Genomic DNA, 24,830 nt, shown 5'->3' with positions numbered 1-24,830 from the left:
GTAGCTGTTTGCTTCATTGTACCTGCAGCTGTTGGCTTAGTTGTTTGCAGCTGTTTGCTTCATTGTACCTGCAGCTGTTGGCTTAGTTGTTTGCAGCTGTTTGCTTTGTTGAACCTGCAGCTGTTGGCTTAGTTGTTGGTAGCCGTTTGCTTCATTGTACCTGCAGCTGTTGGCTTAGTTGTTTGCAGCTGTTTGCTTCATTGTACCTGCAACTGTTGGCTTAGTTGTATGTAGCTGTTTGCTTTGTTGAACCTGCAGCTATTGGCTTAGTTGTTTGTAGCTGTTTGATTCATTTTACCTGCAGCTGTTGGCTTAGTTGTTTGCAGCTGTTTGCTTTGTTGAACCTGCAGCTGTTGGCTTAGTTGTTTGCAGCTGTTTGCTTCATTGTACCTGCAACTGTTGGCTTAGTTGTTTGCAGCTGTTTGCTCTTAAAACATCTGTCTTTGGGACAATTCACCTCGGCAAATTTGCAAAACCAAACCAAAACCTCTTTATTTACTAGACACCATTTAGCAGGTTTTCCCAACCCGAGTCCGCCTATCTCGCAAGCAAATTTTCCGCAGACCTTATGCCGTTTAAAACACAATCATTAACACTAACTCCCTTATATGACGCACCGGTAACTATAATCGGCAAACTCTCTTTAGAAATAATCTCGTCAATAGTGTTAACACGCCCATTGTGTCCTACTGACTGGGGAATGGAGTCTTTCAGTATCTGTACGGAATTCCGGTGCGGTTCTTCGTTAATCCCTAATGTCTTTGACAGGGAGAATTTGCAAATTTCTTCAAGCTCTATAGGAGTCGTAGACTGATATCGATAGCCACCCTACATGACAGTCAATATTGTCATGTCGCCCTAGAAAACCAATATTGTAATCAATATTCCTTCTGAGAATAATTAAAGCAAAAATCATAGTTGAAAAACTCATACAAAAAAAAAAAAAAAAAAAAAAAACATGCACAGGCACGAGCTTATTTTGCTTCACACGGCATAATCTACCTCACGAAATTTATATTTTCATAATAGATGGCAAACTAATCATTATTTACTGTTACGTTCATAAATTAATACGACGTAAGATCGTCATTTTCTTGACAGAAGCGTCGGCAGGATTTTGTTTTGGGAGGGTTTCAGCCTATTAAAGGACAAGTCAAACTATCAAAAAATTCTTTAAAAGCCGTTATGCAATCAGGATATCCACGTTTTCATTGGTATTATCGCCTTGCAAAAAAGAAGAATAGTTTATTTGAAATTATCTTTTATAATAACCAATATGAATACCAAAAGGATAAACTATGCAAAAATTACCGCACGTATTAATATGCATTTACTGAATTGATAATTAAGAATAATTAAGACATCTAATCTCATATAATTAAGCTTATTTTAATTAGCTTATTTTGCTTCACACGGCATAATCTACCTCACGAAATTTATATTTTCATAATAGATGGCAAACTAATCATTATTTACTGTTACGTTCATAAATTAATACGACGTAAGACCGTCATTTTCTTGACAGAAGCATCGGCAGGATTTCGTTTTGGGAGGGTTTCAACCCATTAAAGGACAAGTCAAACTATCAAAAAATCCTTTAAAAACCATTATGCAATCAGAATATCCACGTTTTCATTGGTCTTATCACCTTACAAAAAAAAGAATAACAGTTTATTTGAAATTATCTTTTAAAATAACCAATATGAATACCAAAAGGATAACCTATACAAAAAATACCCGCACTTATTAATATACGTTTACCAAATTGATCTCAAATGCCGAACTTAGTTATTCAGGTCATTAGTTTAAATTGTTCACGTATGAGAGAAAAAGGGGGTTATCAAGCAAACATTGTTCATCGCGTATCACACCTATTTCGCTCCAGATCACACTTATTTTGCTCCTTGCGACAACATCTGCCTTACGATAGAATATTCTTCAAGGTAGGTGGCAGAGTAGTAGTGACTTGTCGAAAGTGTTTGGAGGGCAACTAACCCACTTTCCGTACCCACCATTTCCTCAAAACACATCTAGTCAAAATTTTGAGATAGCCATTTTGTTCAACGTAAATGAAATGTCTGGAAATTACGTCTTTGAGGATTTTAAGTTATACCCTGGAGGCATATAAGGTATATATAGAAAGGGTGATCGTATAAACTTCGGAGGAGGATCATTTGATTGGTAATCAAAGTTCTAGTGCTCTTTTTCAGATTCAGAGGGATCAGAGGGTGGATACCCCCCCACACCTCGTATTTTCCCAAAATGCATCTGATAGAAATTTTGAGATGGTCATTTGTTGTCAAAGTAACTTCAAAAACAGTCTTTTTTTGAGAATTCGTTGGCTAAACACATTTTTTTTTTTGTAAATAACCTCTTAATACAGTAAGCTTAAACTTGATTTCCCCATGGCCATTTATTGAAACTTCATTCATAATCGGATTATTTTCATTTGTTGGCTAATTGATTGTTTTTATGAGCGCAAATTCCCTTGGGACCTAGTGATTTATTCAGTAAAGAGATTTTCATACAAGGACTTAATAAGCAGGTACAACGCAAGGGCCGTTGTAACTACCGAGAGTGGTTTCTCTCTTAAACGGCGAGGATCAGATAGCAAGAAACTACGCTTCCTTCGCTTTCCTTTTAAGGACAATTTTCTGCGGGGGAGAATTTTTACGGGAGGGGGGGGGGGGGGTTCTTCTTGATGTTCCTTTATTTTGAGATTGCAGCAATGCCCGACGGGTAGGCTAGTAGTAAATAAAATTCTGAAAATCAGCCTGTTAATAAAACGGTTACTTCTGTGCCGTGGTGTAGCACCCTTCTGTCCTTTGATATGCGGAAATCATGACAAAACAAATTTCTTTCCAACTTAATATCCTGAAAAATCACTTGTAGACCAATTTTTAAATAAGAATTTTTTTTTCTTCAGAAAAAAAATTATGAAGAAATAATTAGCGAAGATTACTTATTCGATAAAACCCGGTTATTTATCCTTAGCGTTTCGCGAGACGTAAATGATGGCAGAGATAAGTAGGATTACTATTAGAAAGGGTCTGGGTTAGTAGTTGGATCAGTTACACCTTCTAACCCTGAAAAATGCAGGATTTTTGAGGATAAGTGATGTCACATATGAAAAAGTGTAATCTTTTCAAAAAAGGGAAAAATATTTGAAATAACATACAGAGAACAAAAAGAGACAGTAATTATGAAATATGGCACACCTTAGTTTTTTTTAATAAGCTATATTTGTGGTAGAGTACACGTGATTAATTTTGTTGTTCGCGCAGTTGTCTAAAGCGTTTCAGTAGACAAGCTGTCGGATAAGTATTTGTCGCTATATTTTACGGATTACACCCAGGAAACTTAATATTAGATAGATAAGTTGGATATGAGATACTCGACCGCATTAGATGTATCTTTTTGTTTTTGTCTTTAATAATGTGAATAAACATTTTCTGCGAATTAACCATAAATGAATATTTTGACACTAATACCCGAGGGCCATTCTCGGCAAAGTACATATATAAATAAAAAAAAACTTGCAAGTAAATGCGATAGTTAAAACTAGAATTAAAACAGTCCCATAATCATTACTCCAAAGAAGTTAAATCAGGAGTGAAGAGAAAACAACATGAGACGGGCGATTCATTTATGTATATACCAATCAAGAACATGTTTAAATACAATTCTCTCTTTTTACCAGCTAGCTTAAAAAGTTTTTTTGTTACAGGTTCATTGGTATTGGCTATTGGTTTTGCAATATAATTTGTTAGATGATTTTTAACAATAGAAAAAGAATGACATATGACAGAAAAGAAAAAGTCTTTTTTTGACAGGAAATGCTCTGTGAATTCTAGGTTTTGCATAACTTTCCTCACTTACCTGAGGAAAAGATCAGGTGTCAAAAACAACTCCGAGAACGGGCAAATCTTGAGACGATGGTACGAGGAAACCAAACGCATCCATTTGCAATAGATCTTTTCCAGCATATTCAAAATTAGCTAGCCCTAAAATGACAGCCAATATGACATTGCGAAACAATAATGAATAAATAACACAGGGGAGGGCAAAGGGTAGAGGAATTCGCCTGGTTGGTGATCCAAGGCCAAATAAAAGGTGCATTTTTTCTTCAAATTCTTGAGTTAAAGGGTCCCGTGCACCAACGGGGAGAGGGGGGTGGGTCTGCACCAAAATTTGATGAAAATCTCTCGCAAACAGTTCATATTACACTACTATACCATGATATGAACGAGTTTTTTTTTACAAAAAATTATTCTTTCGCATTATTATTTTATTTATTACATTTTCTTCTGACTTCCAGAGCGAGAAGGTCCTGTAAACCAATACTGACGACGGAGGGGGGCGCTCCATCATTCTTTTCTGTTAATCTGCGTCAAATAACACATCAGTATACCATAAAAACAGCTTTTTTCATAAGAAAATGGCCTTTTGGATCATTATGCTTTTTACCATATTTGCCAGATTATTATATTTTATATCATACTATTTTTTACAGCATATTAATAACCATGTATGCCTGGAGAAAACAGATTTTTTTTCACCCTTAGTTTCGCTTTATATCATAATCTTGTCATTTTCTTTATTATATCTTCCTATAATTGCTAGCATACTAATTTATGATTCTTTATATCTATCGATTAATCTTCAATTTTTTATGTTTCATAAACAACAAAAACTTTAATTTTAAAGTGAATTTACACTATAATAGCAACCATTTGCTTTCCAAAAAATACTTTATGATTTTTATGAAATTATCATTGATTGCGAAATAAAATTTTGCCAGAATTGTTTAGTTTGATCGTTATTCTCGGTAGATTATGTCGCATAAATTATTCAAAAAATCAAAATTTATCAGTCCGTAGATATATTTCTAAAACAAAATCCTTCAGCCACTTTACATTTACTTCTTAAAAAAAAAAAAAAAAAAAAAAAAAAAAAAAAAAAAAAAAAAAAAAAAAAAAAAAAAAAAAAAAAAAAAAAAATGCAGATAGATGCATGATAGATACTAGATAGATAGATGGCAGTTCGTAACTTAAAATGTCTAATGTACGAGCCCAAATGCAGTAATACTTGTGGGTAAAAACTGGGACATTAATGTATGCAACTTAATTAATTTTCATTATTGATCAATCAGAGTGAACATTTAACGAATAATATATTGAAATTAGAAAAAAATTGAAGTTTTCAAAATCAGTTTTCATACGATATAATGAACCAAGTTAAAGATGCAGACAAAGTCACAATAGACAATATTTGAGACAACAAAATTTTTGAAATTTTTTTTTCATGCCATTTGAATTTCCCAGTAGTGTAGCAAGAGAATAACGTTAGAATCGACAAGAATTCGGGTCATTCATAAATCTTGTTTTTTTTTGGAATGAGAATTTTTCGAAATTATTGATATTACTTGATATTAATAGTTACCATTCCTTGAATCAGCTTGAAATGGCGATTCTTCTTCACCTGAAATTTTTTTAACCCAATGATACAGGCTTGATACCAGCTATTGACTAGTAAAAACGTGATTTTGGCTATAAATAAACATGGTTTGTCTTTCAGTTTATGGAAGTCCCAAAAGTATATACCACTATAGAGGGCATACTTTACAATTTACCGCAATTTACTGCATCTGTATAAGCAATGCTGTCATCTAATTGTTAATACCCCTAATTATCCTAATTCTTAAAATCATCAACGAAGCATCTACCAACACACCAAAAAACACCAACTCTTTAGAGTTTCACTAAAAAAAATGCTAAAGAAAGTGTTTCGCTTTGGTTATAGGAGACCAGTCGGATAAGAGTCGCACAAAGCCTCCTTTCATACCGGAGGTCCCAGGGACTTCTGGCTGCCCGGCTCTAAGCACTTCAGTGTAGACTTGAGAAGATGTGTCGGTCCCCCCCCCCTGTACTTTTATCCGGGACCATTGTTTTTCCTGAACCCGAAATAATTTCAATGATTTAAAGAACTTGAAAATTGGAACTTGGAATGTTACGACGTTAAAAAATAACTATCCTATCGACATTTTGACAGAAGAATTCAGGTGATTCGAACTAGACTTACTAGGAGTTTCAGAAACTCATATCCCAAGGGTAGGATGCATGAAACTAGGTGATATAGAATTTATTTACTTAGCCAGGAAGGATGGGGTACATAAGACAGGGAGTTGGGCTCATTATGAATCAGGAAACTGGTAAGTCTTGTTTATGCTGGGAAGGTATAACAGAATACTAATCGCTAATTTTATGACTAAAAAGTTCGGGGTAACAGTTATAGTAGTATATACCCCTGTAGATTACAAGCAATATATATCCTGTTACGATTTGTAATTACCAATAAAAATAAATACTGAATGACAATAATTCATTAAATAAATTGAACAAAAAAATAATAATAAAAGGCAAACAAGAGCTAAGGGCTCATATGAGACTTGTGACGAGGCGAGAAGAGCTAAGAGCCAAGAGATCATATGGTATGATCTCTAACCAAATTCTAAGAATCAATATATTGATTTAAAAGGAAAATAAGAAGCTTAATGCCGGTTAGGATTTAAAATAAGAGCTCTGAGTCACGATGTCCTTCTAAATATCAAAATTCATTAAGATCCGATCACCCACTCGTAAGTTTAGTAGTAGTAGTAGTAGCAGAACAATTTTATTAGAAAAAAACATTTCTTAATCAATAGCACAACATAAGCGAAGCTTGCGAGGCTGTGCTAAATTCAAAGAAAAAAAAGAGACAATATGGAGAATAAGAAGTTATGGAGAATGAGACCATATACCGAGATCAACAAAAAACAAAAAAACATAAACAATACACTCCCTTGCGTGACCCAAAGACAACAGCGAAAAAAACAAAAAAAAACACATAAATATTACAAATGAATAAGCTATGTAAAATTTATATTAGTTAATCAGTTTCAAAAGCATACCTACCGAGCAACTCCACACGTAAATCAGACTTAAACTGGTCAAGGCTACCTATTTCCTTGATATCTATACTCAGTTTATTCCAAAGTTTTGAAGCTCTGTAAATAAGTGAAAAAGAAGACCTACTTGAAACTAATCGAGGAACCTCAGTATTACCTCGTATCCGAGTATTGTGGTGGTGAACATCAGACCTCTCACAAAATATTCCTGTAAAACAATCGGGAAGGCTACCTCTGTAATACCTATATATAAAAATCAACGTATAAAAATCACGTAATCCAGCTGCAGGCATTATATTTAAATCACTATACATAGACCTCAAAGACTCCTGATTCCCAACACCACAAAAAACTCGGACAGCATTATTCTGGATCACACGGATTGGATGAACTATCGAAGGGAAAGTACCAAGCCAAATCGACGAGCAATACAAAATGTACGGGTGAATCAGGGAAAAATATAACAATCGTAGAACATTTGGGGGGAAAATATGTTTTAATTTGCGCATCATACCTAAGTTACGTGACAATATTTTCGAAACTGACTTCACATGATCTTTAAATGATAGGGTTTCATCAACATTGATTCCAAGGTATTTGGTGAATCCTGTTCGTTTAATAATTCCCCGCTCCGAAATTATTTCCGTAAACCAAGGGTAAAAATTCGGAGATCGAGAGAAAATAACAAAATATGACTTATCTATATTCAGGTCAAGGTGGTTTATTTTAAGCCATGTACATATCCTGCTCATTGCTGCATTTATCGTTGACATGAGCAGTTCTTCTGTAGGGGCAACACACACCAAGGTTGTATCATCAGCAAATAAGGGCATAGTAAGCTGGGTCTTACTCGTACCATTGTCAACAAAGTCGTCAATTCTGGACAGAGCTTTCACAACATGCGGTAGATCATTAATAAAAATTAAAAACAGAGTCGGACCCAGTACGGATCCTTGGGGAACCCCCCAATTAACAACATTTTTACTAGACAAAAATCCTTGTAAATTGACATACTGCTGTCTATTTTGAAGATAACTCCACAGCAAACTCAATGTAGCACCCCTTAATCCATAAAATTCACATTTTTTTAATAATATTCGATGGTCAACAGTGTCAAACGCCTTAATTAAGTCCAAAAAAACACCAGCTACCCTAAGCTTTTTATCAAGAGCATCATTAATTATAGTAGTAATAAATGAAATCGCCATTTCTGTTGTTCTGCCCTTCCTGAAACCAAATTGATTGGTATGTAGAAGTTTATGACGCTCCAAATGCTCATAAATTCTAATATTAATACATTTTTCTAAAACCCGTGAAACAACAGGTAATAATGAAATTGGTCTATAATTCCCCAGATCATTCTTATTACCACCCTTAAACACAGGAGTTATTCTTGCAATTTTAAGACAATTGGGGAACTTCCCTTGCTTAAAGCAAGCATTAATAAGGGACGTTAATATATGTGAAATGCTCGGAAACACGGCTTTTAAGACAAGAAGGTTAATGGAATCACTCCCAGCCGAAGAACTTTTCATCTCAAAGAATATTTTACGAACTTCATCATGAGTGATAGGTCTCAGATACATTGATACATCGACCAGAAGTACCCATAAAAGTCTCAAGCGGAGGATCATTATCAGAAGCTACTGTAGCACGAGAAAATCGAGCCCCAACAGTTGCAAAATGTTCCGAAAGAGCATTACAGATTACAGCAGGCTTATTCGATTTTAACCCATCACTTGTAGTAACTTCGTCAGGCAGAACCGGATCTGTTGAAGATATAACACTTTTAATAATTTTCCAAGTTTTAGCTGGGTTACCACTAGCATCTTTAAATTTACACTCAAAATATTTTTTCTTCGCGTTTCTCAAAAGTTTATTAAGAGCATTTCTATAATTTTTATAAATTCTTGTGCAAACTGGATCATTTTCATTCCTTATTGAATCCCTATATAACTGGTCTTTCTTATTTATGCACCGCAGAAGACTAGGTGACACCCACGGCTTTTTGGGCATCTTTTTCCTTGACCTTGTCCGATTCACTACACAAGTTTTACTCAAAATAGAGATCAATGTATCATAAAATCTTTGAAAACTTATATTTATATCATCTAGATTTTCAACTTTATTATTCCAATCAACATTAGAAATCTCTTGTTTAAACTTTTCTAAGTTACCCTGGTTGAGCACAGGTAACATACTCATTTTCAGTCTAGAACCTTGCAGCCTCGGAAAACAAACTTTAAAACTTGCCAAAATCCCAAAATGGTCAGAAACATCAGTAACAATAACCCCTGGATCTGAAAATTTAGAATTAGAAAGAATATTATCAAGTAGCTTTGCCGTTAAAGTGGTAACACGCGTAAAAATATTGATAGTGGGAAATAAACTATATGACATGCAAAGCTGTAGGAAATCTATAGGAGTATTCGAATTCATATCATTAAGGTCAATATTAAAGTCCCCAAGCATGAAGAATGGGTGCGAACCAGTAGGTAGTTTATCCAACTGTTCCTCCAAAATATCAAAAAAGGCCGGTATAGACCCAGATGGTGGTCTATATAGTACAACAACATAAACATCTTTTGGCTTAAGCCTGAGCTGAAGGATAAGTGGCTCAAATAACATCTCGTGAAACAGCACTCGATCACTTCTTACCAAAACCTCGATATCGCTCCGTATATAAGCTCCAATACCTCCATGTTGACGAAATTGACGATTCCTATGATAAAATGTATACCCTGGAATATCCAAGAGAGCAGAGTTATGCTCATTTAGCCATGTTTCTGTGAGACCAATAACCTGAAAAATGGAAAGTTCACATATCTCGCTTATAAAATTAAAAGATGAGTTTAAACCCTGGCAGTTAAGATGGAAAACTCTGAGATCTTCAGAATCACCACCACCATTCACGGACCTCAAACCATCCTTAAATAAGTACTTTGAATTACAAGAAACATATTGACCAGCAATCCCAATATCATAATTCCGGTGGAGCTGCTCCGTAAACATACTACCAAAATCCACAAATGAAGCTTCCAAAATTTTAAGACGGCTGTTGCCCGGGGTGCCACAATCATCATCAACCATATTTATACAGTTTTACAACAAAGTAATTTGGCCTCATCTCCACAACAAAACAAAAAAGAAAAGAAAAAGAACTAAACAAGAACAAAATAGAATATAAGAAACAACAAAAGAATGACACTTTCCATCTTAGAAAAAAACAAACACAAAAAGAAACAGGCCGTATTTCGTTAACCCGTAACGAATCCATGTACAAGTTACCAAATACAACGGCTACTAATTCCTACAATCACACAACCATAATTATTGCGACAAAATAGTAAGTTTTATTTTTTTTATTAAATTTTGTTATTTTTTTTTTTTAATTATTCTTTTCAATAACAAATAACCACTCACTAATTCTAACAACTGCAAAAAAGAAAAATAAAAAAAAAATTAAGAATCCAACAAACTCTTAGCATTGTACCAAGGCACTTTAATGACACGGTTGTCCTTTTTAACAGAGATGCTGGGTGGTAGGGTAGGAGGTACCCAGCATTCCACACCTTTATCCACCAAACGCTTACGTAACCCAAGTAATTCTTTCCGTAAAACCCGCACACGCGGTGAGACATCATCACTAATAAAAACAGACTTATAAACACCGAACTCTTTCCCTTTTAATTTTTTCGCATTACTTAGAATCAAAAAACGTGCCTGGACACTGTCCACCCTAAACAGTTATAAATAACTCATTTTTTTTTCTAATTTTTCCTCTCCCTTTAACCCCCAGATGGCCGAATCTTGGAAAATGACTTTATCAGGTCAAATCGTGCGGCTAACTGACACGCCTACCAATTTTCATCGTCCTAGCACGTCCAGAAGCACCAAACTCGCAAAATCACTGAACCTCTCCCCCCAACTCCTCCAAAGAGAGCGAATCCAGTACGATTCTGTCAATCACGTATCAAGGATATTTGTTTATTCTATTCACCAAGTTTCATCCCGATTCCTCCACTCCAAGTGTTTTTCCAAGATTTCCCCCTCCAACTCCCTCCAATGTCAAAAGATCTGGTCGGGATTTGAAATAAAAGCTCTGAGACAAGAATTCCTTCTAAAATCAAATTTCATTAAGATCCGATCATCTATTCGTAAGATAAAAATACCTCAATTTTCACGTTTTCCAAGAATTCCGGTTTCCCCCTCCAACTCCCCCCAATGTCACAGGATCTGGTCGGAATTTAAAATTAGAACTTTAAAGCAAAAGCTCCTTCTAAATATCAAATTTCATTAAGATCTGGTCGCCCTTTCGTAAGTTACAAATGCCTCAATTTTCAAAATTACCCTCCCCCAATTTCACCAAAGAGAGCAGATCCAGTCCGGTTATGTCAGTCACGTATCTTAGACAGGTTTCTATTCTTCCCATCCAGTTTCATCCTGGTCTCACCGCTTTAAGTATTTTCTAAGATTTCCGGTCCCCCCAACTGCCCCTCCTCCCCCCAATTACCCTTGATCCGAGTGAGAATTAAAATAAAGATCTGAGTCAGGAGGTCCTTCTAAATATGAAGTTTCATGAAGATCCGATCACTCCTTCGTCAGTTAAAAATACGTAATTTTTTCTTATTTTTCAGAATTAACCCCCCCCCCCCAATAGAACGGATCCGTTCCAATTATATAAATCACGTATGTAATACTTCTGCTTATTTTTCCCACCAAGTTTCATGCCGATCCCTCCAATCTAAGCGTTTTCCATGATTTTAGGCTCCCCCACCCCAAACTTCCCCCAATGTCAACAGATTCGGTGAGGATTTAAAATAAGAGCTTTGAGACACGATATCCTTCTAAATATCAAATTTTATTGAGATCCAATCACCCGTTCGTAAGTTAAAAATACCTCATTTTTTCTAATTTTTCAGAATTAACCCCTCCCCCAACTACCCCAAAGAGAGCAGATCCGTTCCGGTTATGTCAATCATGTATCTAGGACTTGTGTTTATTTTTCCCACCAAGTTTCATCCCGATCCCTCCACTCTAAGTGTTTTCCAAGTTTTAGATTTCCCCCTCCCAAATCCCCCTCAATGTCACCAGATCCAGTCGGGATTTAAAATAAGAGCTCTAAGACACGACATCCTTCTAAACATCAGATTTCATTGAGATCCGATCACCCGTTCGTAAATTAAAAATACCTCATTTTTCTAATTTTTCAGAATTACCCCCCCCCCCCCAACTACCCCAAAGAGAGCGGATCCTTTCCGATTATGTCAATCATGTATCTGGGACTTGTGCTTATTTTTCCCATCAAGTTTCATCCCTACCCTTCCACTCTAAGTGTTTTCCAAGATTTTAGGTTCCCCCCTCCAACTCCCCACAATGTCATCAGATCCGGTCGGGATTTAAAATAAGAGCTCTGAGACACAATATCACTCGACCAATCAAATTTCATTAAGATCCCATCACCCTTTCATAAGCTAAAAATACTTCATTTTTCTATTTTTTTTAATTAACCGCCCCCCCACCCCCCAGATAGTCAAATTGGGAAAACGACTATTTCTAATTTGATCTGGTTCGGTCCCTGATACGCTTGCCAAATTTAATCACCGTAGCTTACCTCGAAGTACCTAAAGTAGCAAAACTGGGACCGACAGACCGACAGAATTTGCGATTGCTATATGTCACTTGGTTAATACCAAGTGCCAAAAAGAGAAATGAGAGGAAAAAATAATTAAATTAGCAAAAAAAAGTTTTGCATAAGCTAAACCTAAAAAGGGTGAGAACTTCATTTATTGATGACAAAATAGAAGTAAATCACTACGTCGTAAAAACTACGACGTAGCTTTTGTTAGTAAAAACTAACAAAACACAACAGAATGATGTCAATAGAATTAAAACCACCTTTTACACAGAAGTAAAAGTAAGGGGGTTTGTCCTCACCCCAAAAACATCAGAACTTTCAGAAATTCTAAGAAAACGCTAAAGCAAACTTTTCACCCTGATCATAAGCAACCTTTCGATAAGAATTTAGGCGAAAAGTTAGCAAGTTGGTAAGAGCTACTTAACCCCATTATTACCAGTAAATCAATTATTAAGAGCAATATATATATAATGAGAAGTTACTTTAATTCTGCGTCCCATTATCTAATAGAGCAAGTGGAACACTACTAATTCAAAAATTCTTTCGGAGTATAAGTGGTTTGTTTCTGCTGTCCCGATTGTTTAAGGCAAATTTCTGTTAGCTCACAAAACCAAATATTGGAATTATATATTTGTTACTAATAAATCAGAAGCTTACTTTATATATAAAGTAAATGGAAAGCGAAGAAAGAAGAAAAAGAGAGAATAGAAACAGAAAAAGAATACAAGAAGATAGCAAAATAAAAGAATAATCCGAAAAGGAGAGTACCTTCTCCATTTATTCTTTTCAAATGAACCCTCTCCTAACAATCCACGACCACTGGTTTGCAACATACAATCCCTGATTAAAGGGAGGGGGGCACACCACTGCTTCCCATAGGAAAATGACTTGACCCAAGATGAGGGACGGTAATTCTCCATTTTCTTGGTGATACTCTAAAGTTAGGACTAATCTGAAGCAAAAAATTGAATGGAACATAAGTAGTACAATCAGATTCCTATTTTATAGTTTTCCAAACATCATGGCTGTTTTTCTACAATGCATTCCCCCCTGGTGTTTCCACATATCGTCCTAGCATATAGGAAAAAACAAACATTAAAACATGAAATAATTACTTTATAATGTACAGCATGTTGCTGTTAATTAGATTGTCATGCATAATTTTCCATTGTTATCCAAATTTAAAAATCATTTTCATTAATATTTCATCCACAATTCTACTGTAATCACTGAGGTGAAAATGGATTTCACCAAGTCAATAATAGAACTGTTTGCTATACGACCCACCGCAAGACGCGAAACAACGAAGAAATATATCATTAGGGGTATATATAAGGGCCAATAAGAAGGGACAGGGTGCATTGTCAGAAAGTAAGCATGATATTTGGAAAAAGCATAAAATAAGGAAACTTGTGGTACTAAACATATTTTATAAGCTTTTTCTTCAATATATATATATATATATATATATATATATATATATATATATATATATATATATATATATATATATATATATATATATATATATATATATATATATATATATATATATATATATATATATGTGTGTGTGTGTGTATATACATAATATTTTTTTTTTCAGAGCAGCTCTAACCTAGAGAGTTACCCTTGTTTATTCTGGTGACAAACCTGGCTGTAAATTCCTAACCCTGACTGTACAAGATAACCATTGTATCTTCAATATATATATATATATATATATATATATATATATATATATATATATATATATATATATATGTGTGTGTGTGTGTATATACATAATATTTAATTTTTTTTTCAGAGCAGCTCTAACCTAGAGAGTTACCCTTGTTTATTCTGGTGACAAGCCTGGCTGTAAATTCCTAACCCTGACTGTACAAGATACCATTGTCCATGGATAGCGATTACATCCGCTGCTGTAACGGTTCTAATAAAACATTCCTAAATAAATCCTCTTATAAAACATTCCTAGATCAAGTCTCTTATATTAGTTCTTTGGTTCAAACCTGACCGCCAGTTGCAAGGATGGATCATACGTATAAAGTGTGCACAATTTTGAAACCAACCAAATAATAAAAAAACTTTTGCGTTATTCCTTGGGACCGATAACAAATCACTTTAGGTGATTTTTGTGTTTTACACTTTGTATTGTATTTTCAAGCTTGTTCTTGTTCTTTCAAGTTTTAAATGATGTGATAAATCTGTTTTGTTTTTTATTCGTTTGTATATTCCACTTTTAAATCTTGAAATATGTCCTGATTTGTTAGTAACAAATATATAATTCCAATATTTGGTTTTGTGAGCTAACAGAAATTTGCCTTAAACAATCGGGACAGCAGAAACAAACCACTTATACTCCGAAAGAATTTTTGAATTAGTAGTGTTCCACTTGCTCTATTAGATAATGGGACACAGAATTAAAGTTTAGCTCCCCTCTTGTTCTAAGTTGTAGCGCCATAAATTATTTTCCTTGTGGAGATTTTTTGTAAACGTGTTTTATACTTTTTTATCACTATGGGTCGTGGTTCGTCACACAGTTTTACTATAACGTCATTTAAAGTTGTAACCTAAAATTATGACGTCATTAATCTTCTTGCATATTAAGGTGCAGTTTTGGTAAAAAAAAAAAAAAAAAAAAAAAAATCATTTTTAACCATGTGTTTCGTTCATTACAAAAGCGCGTACATGTAGCGATTTCCTTTAAATTGAGCCGTTAAACAACTCTCTATGATGTTCCAGTGCCTTGCTAGCAGTGACAAAAAAAAAAGAAATGAAAAAAGGACACATCAGTCCTACCCATACACAAAAGTGATTTTTGCCAGAGAACTGTAAGTTCCCTGGATAATAAGAAGATCAAGAATAATGTAATAAGAATAACAAATAAGAATATTAAAACAAGGTATGAAATGTCAGCAAAAAAGAGGCACAATGATGAAAATTATATAAACACAGAACTTACTCTAGCCTTGATACCAACACAAAAGACAAAATACAATTCGCTCTCACCCACACCCTGAAAAAAAACAAGGTTGGGTCTATCACCACTTCTCTATTTCGCTGTTCGCTCCAACAAAAGAAGGAAGTAATAAAATTCAATGAATTCAGAAGAGATCACTACAAATCATCTATGGAAATTTCCGCTACCTTGCTTCTTTTTTTTATCTAAAAGCATTAGAACTTAACCCACTTTTTGTCCGTCCTGAGAAACTATGCATTAAGTTTAGATCGACCCCCCCCCCCTTCTCCATACCATCTACATGAAATTCCTCCCACCTCCCTTTATCCCCTTAGATCCCGACTCTCCAGGGAAGCGGTTGTGAAAGTTCCAAAAGTAGAACTGGCTTAATCCAGGTCACGGCGTTATTCACGAAGCTTTGTTTGTGCTTTTAATACTTCGAAGCTTGTGCGTTTTGATAACTTTTGTGCTCGTTGGTAAATTCTTCTTGTGTTGACCGTACTTTAATTATTATGGTATTTTTATTTTCTTCTAAAAGATACAATGTTTCAGTCATGACTATGAAAGTGTATATTGTTTCCAACAAATGCTTTAACCTGACTACTCTAAATAATATTACCCGTCCCTCGAATTGATATTGCCCTGGTCTCCTAGATCAAAGCCCTACAGCTAGCGACTGTTTCACTGAAAGGTTAATGAAAGCTTTACATATTTTAAGACGATACTCAACATACATGGAAGGCCTCTCCTGGTTCATGTATAGGACAAAAACACAAGAAGACTTTACTATCATGTTTACTTAGGACAGACTATTTATATGTTACGAGATCAAGTGAGGAAACATTGTGACAGAAACTCTTCTTATCAGATTATAAAGAACATTGAAAAAACTTTTCCCACAAACTGCATTAAACCAAAAATAAGCGAAAATAGAAATAAAAAATCTACCAAGTGTAAAACTACCACAAGTCAGCATCAATAAATAGATGAAACACACAATGGACAGAAATTAAAATGAGTAACAGAGTCAAACTCACAACGAGCAGATATTAACATGATTAGTGCTCACTACCCCTATGCCTTCTCAAGGCCAGAACATAATTTGTACTTTACTTAAAAAAATACAAATCAATGTGCATTGTCAGTTTAATATAAATATACTCGTATTTGTTCGTTAATCTTAATAATTTTTGATTTATGATTGTTATCAAAGCAAAAACATAAAAAAATTTTCTTCAGTAAAGTGCAAATTATGTTCTGGCCTTGAAAAGGCATAGGGGTTATGATCTGAAGTTTATACAACAACCCATTTCATAAAAACCTTATATACCCCCTAGACATAATTTACAGCCCTTGCCCCAGGGCTATGGGGGGTTGTGTCAACACTGGAGGCATTGTTATATGTTCTTTGGAGTAATTTGCTTTAAAATGGATATCTCACAATTTCCATCAGATACATTTCATGAAAAGGGGTAGTTATTGGTTGGGGATAGTTGACCTCCATCACTTTTAACCCTTAACAGAGAACTAAAACTTCCAATTTTCAACCAAATAAGACTACTCTAAAGTTTATGCAATCATCCCTTCCATAAAAACCTTAAATATCCCCAGCGCATAACTTAGAACCCTTGCCCCCAGATTCTGGGGGTTTGTATCAACCAAAAGCCTTGCTATATGATCTTTAGAATATTTTGAATAAAATGGCTATTTCAAAATTTCAATTGGATGTATTTCGGTAAAATACGACGTGTGTGTGTGGGCAAGGGGGGAAAGGGGAGCTGCCTTCCGGCCAATGTCACTATTAGAAAGGACACTAGAACTTCTGATTACCAATTCAATGAGTCCCCTTCGCGATTTATACAACTACTCTTTCCATAACCATCTTATATGCCCCTAGAGAATAACTAACCACCCATGCCCTGAGGGCGATGATGGGGTTATCATCTTCAAAACATAATTTCCGAATATTTCAACTACGCTGAAAAAATGGCTATAACAAAACGGTTATCTCAAAATATTTTAAAATTTGATTGGATGTGTTAGGGAAATGATGGGAGTGGGAGGGGCTGGTTGCCCTACAATCATTTTTGACTATTAAAAAGGACACTAGCACTTTCCATTTCCAATCGAATGAGCCCTTTTTGAAGTTTCTTCAACAATTCCTTGTAAATGAAGTGCCTTGGTCTAAAACAAACCAAAAAATATAAATGGATAAATAATACGTTGTGCAAACATCGTCCTTTACTTATGCAGCGCCATTGCGCTGCCTAAGATCAATGAGCTTGCAACAGATCAACCGAGGGGAGGTGCTCCACGTAAAGATCAATGTCGGGCAATATATGAGAGTAAACAAACAAATTATAAGAGTAAACAAATCACTTAATAAGGGCATGTTGAACCTCCCCCCAAATAAAATATTGACTTTGCCTCAAACAACAAACATTGCCTTACAGTCTACAACTAGTAGTCAATACAGACTAATAACAACACAAAGCAAACTCCTTGTCATAAAATTTATCTGTTGGTTTCTCCATAAGCAATATATTGGAATATAGAAACTTACCAACGGTAACACATTTAATATCTTCAAGAATTTTAGATACTTCAGGGTGACTCTTCTTTAAAAGTGGAGCTAATGAAATAGCCGGTATTGCACTAATAAGCTGCTCAGTTTCAATTTCCTCCCCACTCTCCATCTTTATTCGAGCTTTCTTGCCTTGCAGTTCTATTGACGTAATTTTTGTGTCGTACTTGATTTCAGTTCCATTGTTACACAGGTGGTCAACCATTGAGTCAATAAGTGTTTCAAGGCCACCTTGTAGGCTCCAAACACTCCACCCTTCATGTTCAGCTTTACGAGCAAGCTCGGGCTTGGACTTCTTTTCTAAACGAATAAGACTGCTGCATAAATTTCACATTAACAAAAAATTATTTTATTCTGAGAATTTGTCAGGTTTTTTCTGTTGGCGAATAAAACTTTTTTGGTAGGTATTAATGCGTAATTGTTACCTTAATGTCCATTATCGTATTAAGACCTGACAACCTTATAAAACAAAAGAGCATTACTAATTTCGCTTCCTTTCCGATTAATTTAGATACACTGTAAATTTATACCACCAATCCTAAAGATTTTGATTCTTTACATGACTCCAATTATAAGAATCTACAACATACCCACTTATTCCATTCACGTATTTCTATTATGAACAAGCATATTTTATAGCCTGGGCCCTTTCTCCTGAGGCTTTCCCCACCCCCTTAGAGGTGCATATCGTTCTGAGTGAAATGGCTAACACAGAATTTGCTCTATACAGAGTGGACAGGAAGAAAAAATTAATATATATAAAGGAGATGAATCGCTCTTTACAAAGTCTGTCATTCCGCGCTGACTATAAGAGATAAAACGATGATATGTTATAGCAATCCAAATTAGTTTCACAAAAAATGTTCATTCCTTGTGATATCATGTTCGTTATTATAAGTCTCATACGCAGGCAAATGTCAACTTTTATTCCCTTTCTGTAGAAAGAATGACATAATTGTCTATTTTATTTATTTTTTGTCTCCTGGTTATGAAAATTATAAAAACAAAACAACTTGCATAATTTTTGTTCACGTACCAACAATATCAACAGAAAAAAATCGACCGTTTGCTGCAATGTGAGCTGAGATTTTCCCCAAGATATTTAATTTTTTAGTCCTGAGCATAGGAACATAGGCAAACTTGCTATCGGAAAGTATATTACGAATAAATATACTTAAGAATCAATATAAATATTATTCGTATCTTTACAAACTTTAGGGCTTTTAGTAAATCCATCTTGGTATATTATTGAATAGTCAGTGGCTACCTGTGTGACAGGAACGGCACAGATATTCCTCGTATTTAAGCAAAACGTAAGATATGTGTTTTGATGATCGCTTTTGTCAAAACCTCTGATTGTCTTTTCTTTTTTTTTTATTGCTCGGCATGAGTCAGCAAACTACGAGGGGGTACCCAAAAGAAACCAAACTGATATTGTAGAGGACGGAGCATCTGTAGTACCGGGTTTCATAGGTAAGAGCGTATAGAGCCACTTTTCATCAATCAATGCTCCGACTGCTGTCGCTGTAGAAGGTAGCATACTGTTTGTATAAAAATTAGCGTCATTGTTTATTTGCGCGCTCGTCGTCTTTTGTGATAGCTAATTTCTGAGAACAGCGCGACAGTGAAATTCAGCTTCCAGCTCGGGATAACAGCCACAGAAACCCTGGGAATACTAAAAATAGCCCACACGGATGATGTGATGGAGGAAACTGAAGTACTCAGAGTAGGTTTTCCGCTTTAAACGTATGAAATACCAACTGACGGTCAAACTCGCTCTGGACCCGCTTCGATGGCCCGAACTAATGAAAATGTTAAAAAACGTATATTTGCAGATAGGCTACTACTGGCAACTACCGTGTCTTACCGCCGTACGGATAACAAAATCAACATTTTTTGCATGGACATTTTCAGCAAAGAGTAATTTTGAGAAGCACTGTACCTTTTCTTCAGTAAGTTAGTCACAAAGAGATAGTAGCAATCTTATACATTCTACTGTAATCTAACATTTCAAAGGAAAATGAGGTAGTAATGTTAAAATGCCTTGTTGCAATGAGGTTATAAAGTTCTTAGCGTTAATTCTATAGAAGACAATTAGATGTCTTGAAACACTTATCAATTTCCAAAATGCAGCCTACAGGTTTTTTCCTATCTTTATTAATACAATTTACTGTAAGAGGCGCTCAAGTCAGCTGATCTAAATGTTAGCATTACAATATAAGACGGTACTTATCGTTTCTTCATCTATTCTTGACAATAGCAATATTGCACTACTTAGCGCATAAGACATATGGGATCTTTTAGTGTTTTGTTTTCTTATACGTCTTTTAAGCGTTACAGAATGAATCGAAGTCACTCCTGAATAGAAGCCATATCTAACTTGGATTCAAAACTACTAATAATAAAAGTCTTTCCTGGCGACGCTAACGATTTAAAAGATGATCCTTTTTTGCCAAGAAAGCAATATTTTCCTGAATATTACAGTGTTTTGCAGTTCTAACATTCTTGGTTTGCAACAACATATCCAAGAGTGTACAAATGGGAAAACAGGAGTATCAACGCCACCAGGAAGGGACAAACTGTCACTGACAAAACAGACTTAAAATTGATTTTCTACTTCACTTCCTTAAAATAGAAATAGCAAATCAATATTTTATTTGGAAAGTGCTTTTTCTCCTTTTAAAGTTAGTAGATAAAAAGTTAAAAAGTTTATAATATAAAAAGTTTCTTTGCCGTTGATAGCATGATTGATCTACTCTTCATTTCTGTCTCTTTCAGTTCTTTGAGCAAGAAGTTGACAGAAATTTCCCGACAGTCACCAGCGCATATACCACGTACTAGCGGGTCAATCAAATATTCAGCCACATCGGGTCCGAACCTGTAATATTTAATCTTTTTCAAAACTAAATAAACTAGTAATTAGCACTAAAAAAATAACTAATTTACTTTTACTTCTCGCTCCCCTATTACGGTTAGAAAAATGTCTTTCAAATGTTTATTAAAAAGGTACAAAATCTCTTATCTAGAATTTTAAGATGTGGGAGAAAAGTTGAGGTTCATCCTGACAATTTCAATGATTAGTGAGGGGCAGGACTACCAGTCATTACATTTTTTTTCCAAGACATGCTTTCCAGAAGAAGTGTATACAGATCATTTGAGGTAGCCCTTTGACTAACCATATTTCAAACAGTCAGATGTACAAAAATCCAGTTCTGTCCCATTTTCTAGGGCTATAATAAGAGAAAGGTTGATATGGATAGGACACGTTTTGCAGATGAAAGGTCACAGATTGCTAAAGATACTCCTTTTCGGCTGTCCGCCTAGAGTAAAACCAAAAGAACATCGTCCCCGAATAGAATAAGGAGAAGTCGTAAGAAAAGATATAAAGGAAATTGATAGTTCTTGGGAGGAGGCAAAGAGACAGGCTTTGAATAGATTGGGATGGAGAAAGAGCGGCGCGGCTGCGTTGGACTCAGGCTGCGTAGTGTTGCAGTAGCATTATTATTTAGTATCTTTCAAACCTTAGGTTTTCTTTTGCAAGTGATTCTTTGGAAATTGTAAAATGCTCGGTGACAGCCCTGGTCAAGAGGATATCTGGTATTGTGTTTATTTGGTTTTTTTTTATGGCGAAGTTTGCAGGGTTATTAATTGTTTGACTAATAATTTGAAACTACGTAGAACAACATCTTACATGAGCAACGTATCATATTAAATATTTTAATTTAAACCATAATCATTCACAAGTATATTGCTTCAGAAATAAACTACATCCCCTGCTATCAGAACTGTTATAAAAATACCTCACCTTCTTTTAACAAAAGAGTGGATAGATTCATCACCCATTGGTCCTCTTTTGGCAAAAATATCTCTGAGTCCAGCATAATATAATGGCTTTTGGAAAGGCTGCATCTTCTTAAAAACTGAAGATATACTACTAGGTAAGCGATGAAGTTCTCCGTTTGCATAAATAAGGCGATTCTTGGCAGAGGGGTGCCATTTTGAGACAGACATAACCTTATCTTGAAGTCCTGCAATAGAATGTCAACTAATTTCTTTTGCAGTAAATGGTAAGCTAAATATTCATTAAATAGAGTTCGACGCCGTTTCTGTATTGTTTCTACAAGTTCTGTTATTTTTCAGAGAAAACTAAAATATATATATATATATATATATATATATATATATATATATATATATATATATATATATATATATATATACAGAAGACGGGCAGCTATTTTTTCAGTCTATTTCTGTTTTTGTTCCGTTGTTTTATCGTTCTTGCAGTTTCTGTTTTTTGAACCCACTTTTCTTTATTTTCTCTGTTTTGATTACAAATAACTTCATAGCACAGACTAGCGAGTTTTCTTGTATTTCCGATTCTTGACATATCACAAATACCGCTATCTTTGACTGTTGTGAAGGAATGATTTGCTGCTTCAGAAATTATTCTAACATTAAAGCGGTCATACAATTAAAGCAACTAAAGCAGTCTAGTTGGGTTTTCACGTTTTGAATAGTCTTGGTAAGTAGATAACTCTTCACAGAAACGGAGTACACTGAATGCAGTAAGAATGATAATAGCAGCTCAGAATTAAATGATCAAGACCTCGACAGCAATAGTAAGAACTCAGCTCCTAGACAAAGAGCCGTCTCTCGCGAAGTATTGAAGCTGGGAGCAGCACTAGTAAAAATATGAATGCCGGTTAGAATCCTGAAAGTATTTTCAAAATCCCATGATCTTTTTGAACCCTTTCTGACCCCTCTTTTCGATCTACAAGACGTAGAATTTCAGTCCATCCATCACAAAGGATATGAATGTTCGATGGGACAGCAAACTTACCATGATAGAAACACATTGTAACCAAAAAGGGCCAACGCGCAACTTCATCAATCGAGACTTTCATAATACTTAAACCAGGGGGCTCGAACTTTACAGCTATGAGTGGTCCATTTTGGAAGCTGTCATTGAGGTTCTTCACTCGTTTGGACAAACAAACTATGACAGCTAGAGGGTTTAATGATGTTTCGGCAAACGAAGCTATGCTGATGGTCAAGAGGTGGATGAGATTTATTAATATCTTTATTATTTGATATTTGATTGATGTGAAGTTTATATATGCATATATAAATATAAATATATATATATATATATATATATATATATATATATATATATATATATATATATATATATATATACTGAATCTCAATTCTATTTAAAAATTTAGTATACAGTGAAGGGCCCTAAAAAAAATTCCATCAGGCCCTGTGCCTATTCGACCTGGGCCTGCCTCTGTAGGGAGACTCCCTGTCTTTTTGAGCAACAGACGAAAATTACAATTAATATAATTCTTATCCGCTGAAATTTTAGAATAAGTACTATTATGCTTACCTGGAGTTAAGTGAAATTGCATGTATGCATCCCTCAATGCCTGCAACTTCAGCACCCGGTGAGAGCCCACTTAGCATTGGTGTGTACTTTACTTGAAAGCAGTGCTTATGAATGACTGCAAAGCCACTTGAAGTCGAATAAATTTTAATCTATGATAAATGCATTTGATTTTTTTTTAATATTTGGAGGGAGGCAAAACAATGCTACATTGGTTGAAAGGCTGAGCACTGCCGAAGAGCCACTTGCAAGCACTTATCACCAAGGAAACATGCAAATTGGCTCTGTTTTCAGAGCAATATTTTTTTACTTTTATGTATCTGTATCTTGTATTTTGTTTATCTTAGTAAGTTGGTATAAAAAGTCATTCAATGCATTTTTTTGGTTAATACATTACCTCTTTAAAAATAAAAATAAACAACCTCTCCCCTAACCAGCAGAAGTAACCCAAATTTAGGAACTAAAAACTGTCTTAAAAACATATATTGGTGATATTAACAATTTTGAACAGCTACTATTCCAAGCTTGTAAACTGTAAAAAAAGAAGAAGAAAAAAGCTCAAATGAAGCAATGAAAGTCTGCTGGATATCATCATTAATAAAGAAATATTGGGAATTTTGTCTGTTAAAAGGTCAAAATTAAAATAGTACATTTAAACCCCTTGTGAGGATACTAGGATTCTTAAACATGGAAAATATCCATATGTCAGCTTTCCTATACAGAGTTATAACTTATTGGGGATAGTTGTGGTAGATTACTGACCTTGCTGCACAAACATTACATTAAAGCCCACTGCTAGTATACTCTTTTCTCACAAAGTGCTAGATGGTGAAGTAATCTCTGCATTCACAATCTTTCTGTCAATAAAACCCCTGATAAAGATAATGTTTCAAATACTGTCATGCATAAATTGACTTCCTGCTTGGCCAGTCCTTTTGCATCTCTTATTAACATTTGTTTAGATTCTGGTAAATGCCCTATTGCACAGAAAAGGGCAGTGATAAAAACCACTTCATAAGTGTGGACTAAGATCAGATTTCACTAACTTTCGACCTATATCAAACACTTCAATTTTTTTTAGATAGATGATGATTCAATTTTTTCAAAATAGTAAAATAAAAATGTTTAGAGATGATGTAGAGATTTCTAGAGATAGATTCAATTTTTTCAAAATAGTAAAATAAAAATGTTTAGAGATGATGTAGAGATTTGCAAGGGCGTATCTTCTGCAGATGATATGACTCTTCTAGACGATGATTAAAATGCAATGGTTAATTGGTGTAATTTAAATTCAATGACTATTAATCA

General features: G+C 34.8%; 3 protein-coding genes across 4 annotated transcripts in view; 1 reads left to right on the top strand and 2 right to left on the bottom strand.

Annotated features, from left to right (window-relative positions):
• LOC136026655 (small ribosomal subunit protein uS9m-like) overlaps positions 1-24,830 on the top strand; it is a 507,124-nt gene that overhangs the window by 377,769 nt on the left and 104,525 nt on the right. The gene's annotated exons all lie outside the window — the stretch shown is intronic.
• The window catches only part of LOC136026653 (DNA-directed RNA polymerase III subunit RPC5-like), a 140,953-nt gene that overhangs the window by 33,127 nt on the left and 82,996 nt on the right, over positions 1-24,830 (bottom strand). The gene's annotated exons all lie outside the window — the stretch shown is intronic.
• LOC136025618 (protoporphyrinogen oxidase-like) lies at positions 464-22,989 on the bottom strand. Its single transcript, XM_065701611.1, is given in 9 exon segments — positions 464-858; positions 3,880-4,221; positions 8,531-8,715; positions 9,436-9,748; positions 10,448-10,629; positions 18,110-18,430; positions 20,848-21,008; positions 21,936-22,158; positions 22,974-22,989. Coding segments are annotated over 9 exon segments (2,064 nt in total). The 3' UTR covers positions 464-537.

This window comes from Artemia franciscana, chromosome 4, assembly GCF_032884065.1.
Source record: "Artemia franciscana chromosome 4, ASM3288406v1, whole genome shotgun sequence".
NCBI classification, from domain to species: domain Eukaryota; kingdom Metazoa; phylum Arthropoda; class Branchiopoda; order Anostraca; family Artemiidae; genus Artemia; species Artemia franciscana.
The sequence above is the reverse complement of the archived record's forward strand: the minus strand, read 5'-3'. Positions and strand labels throughout refer to the sequence as shown.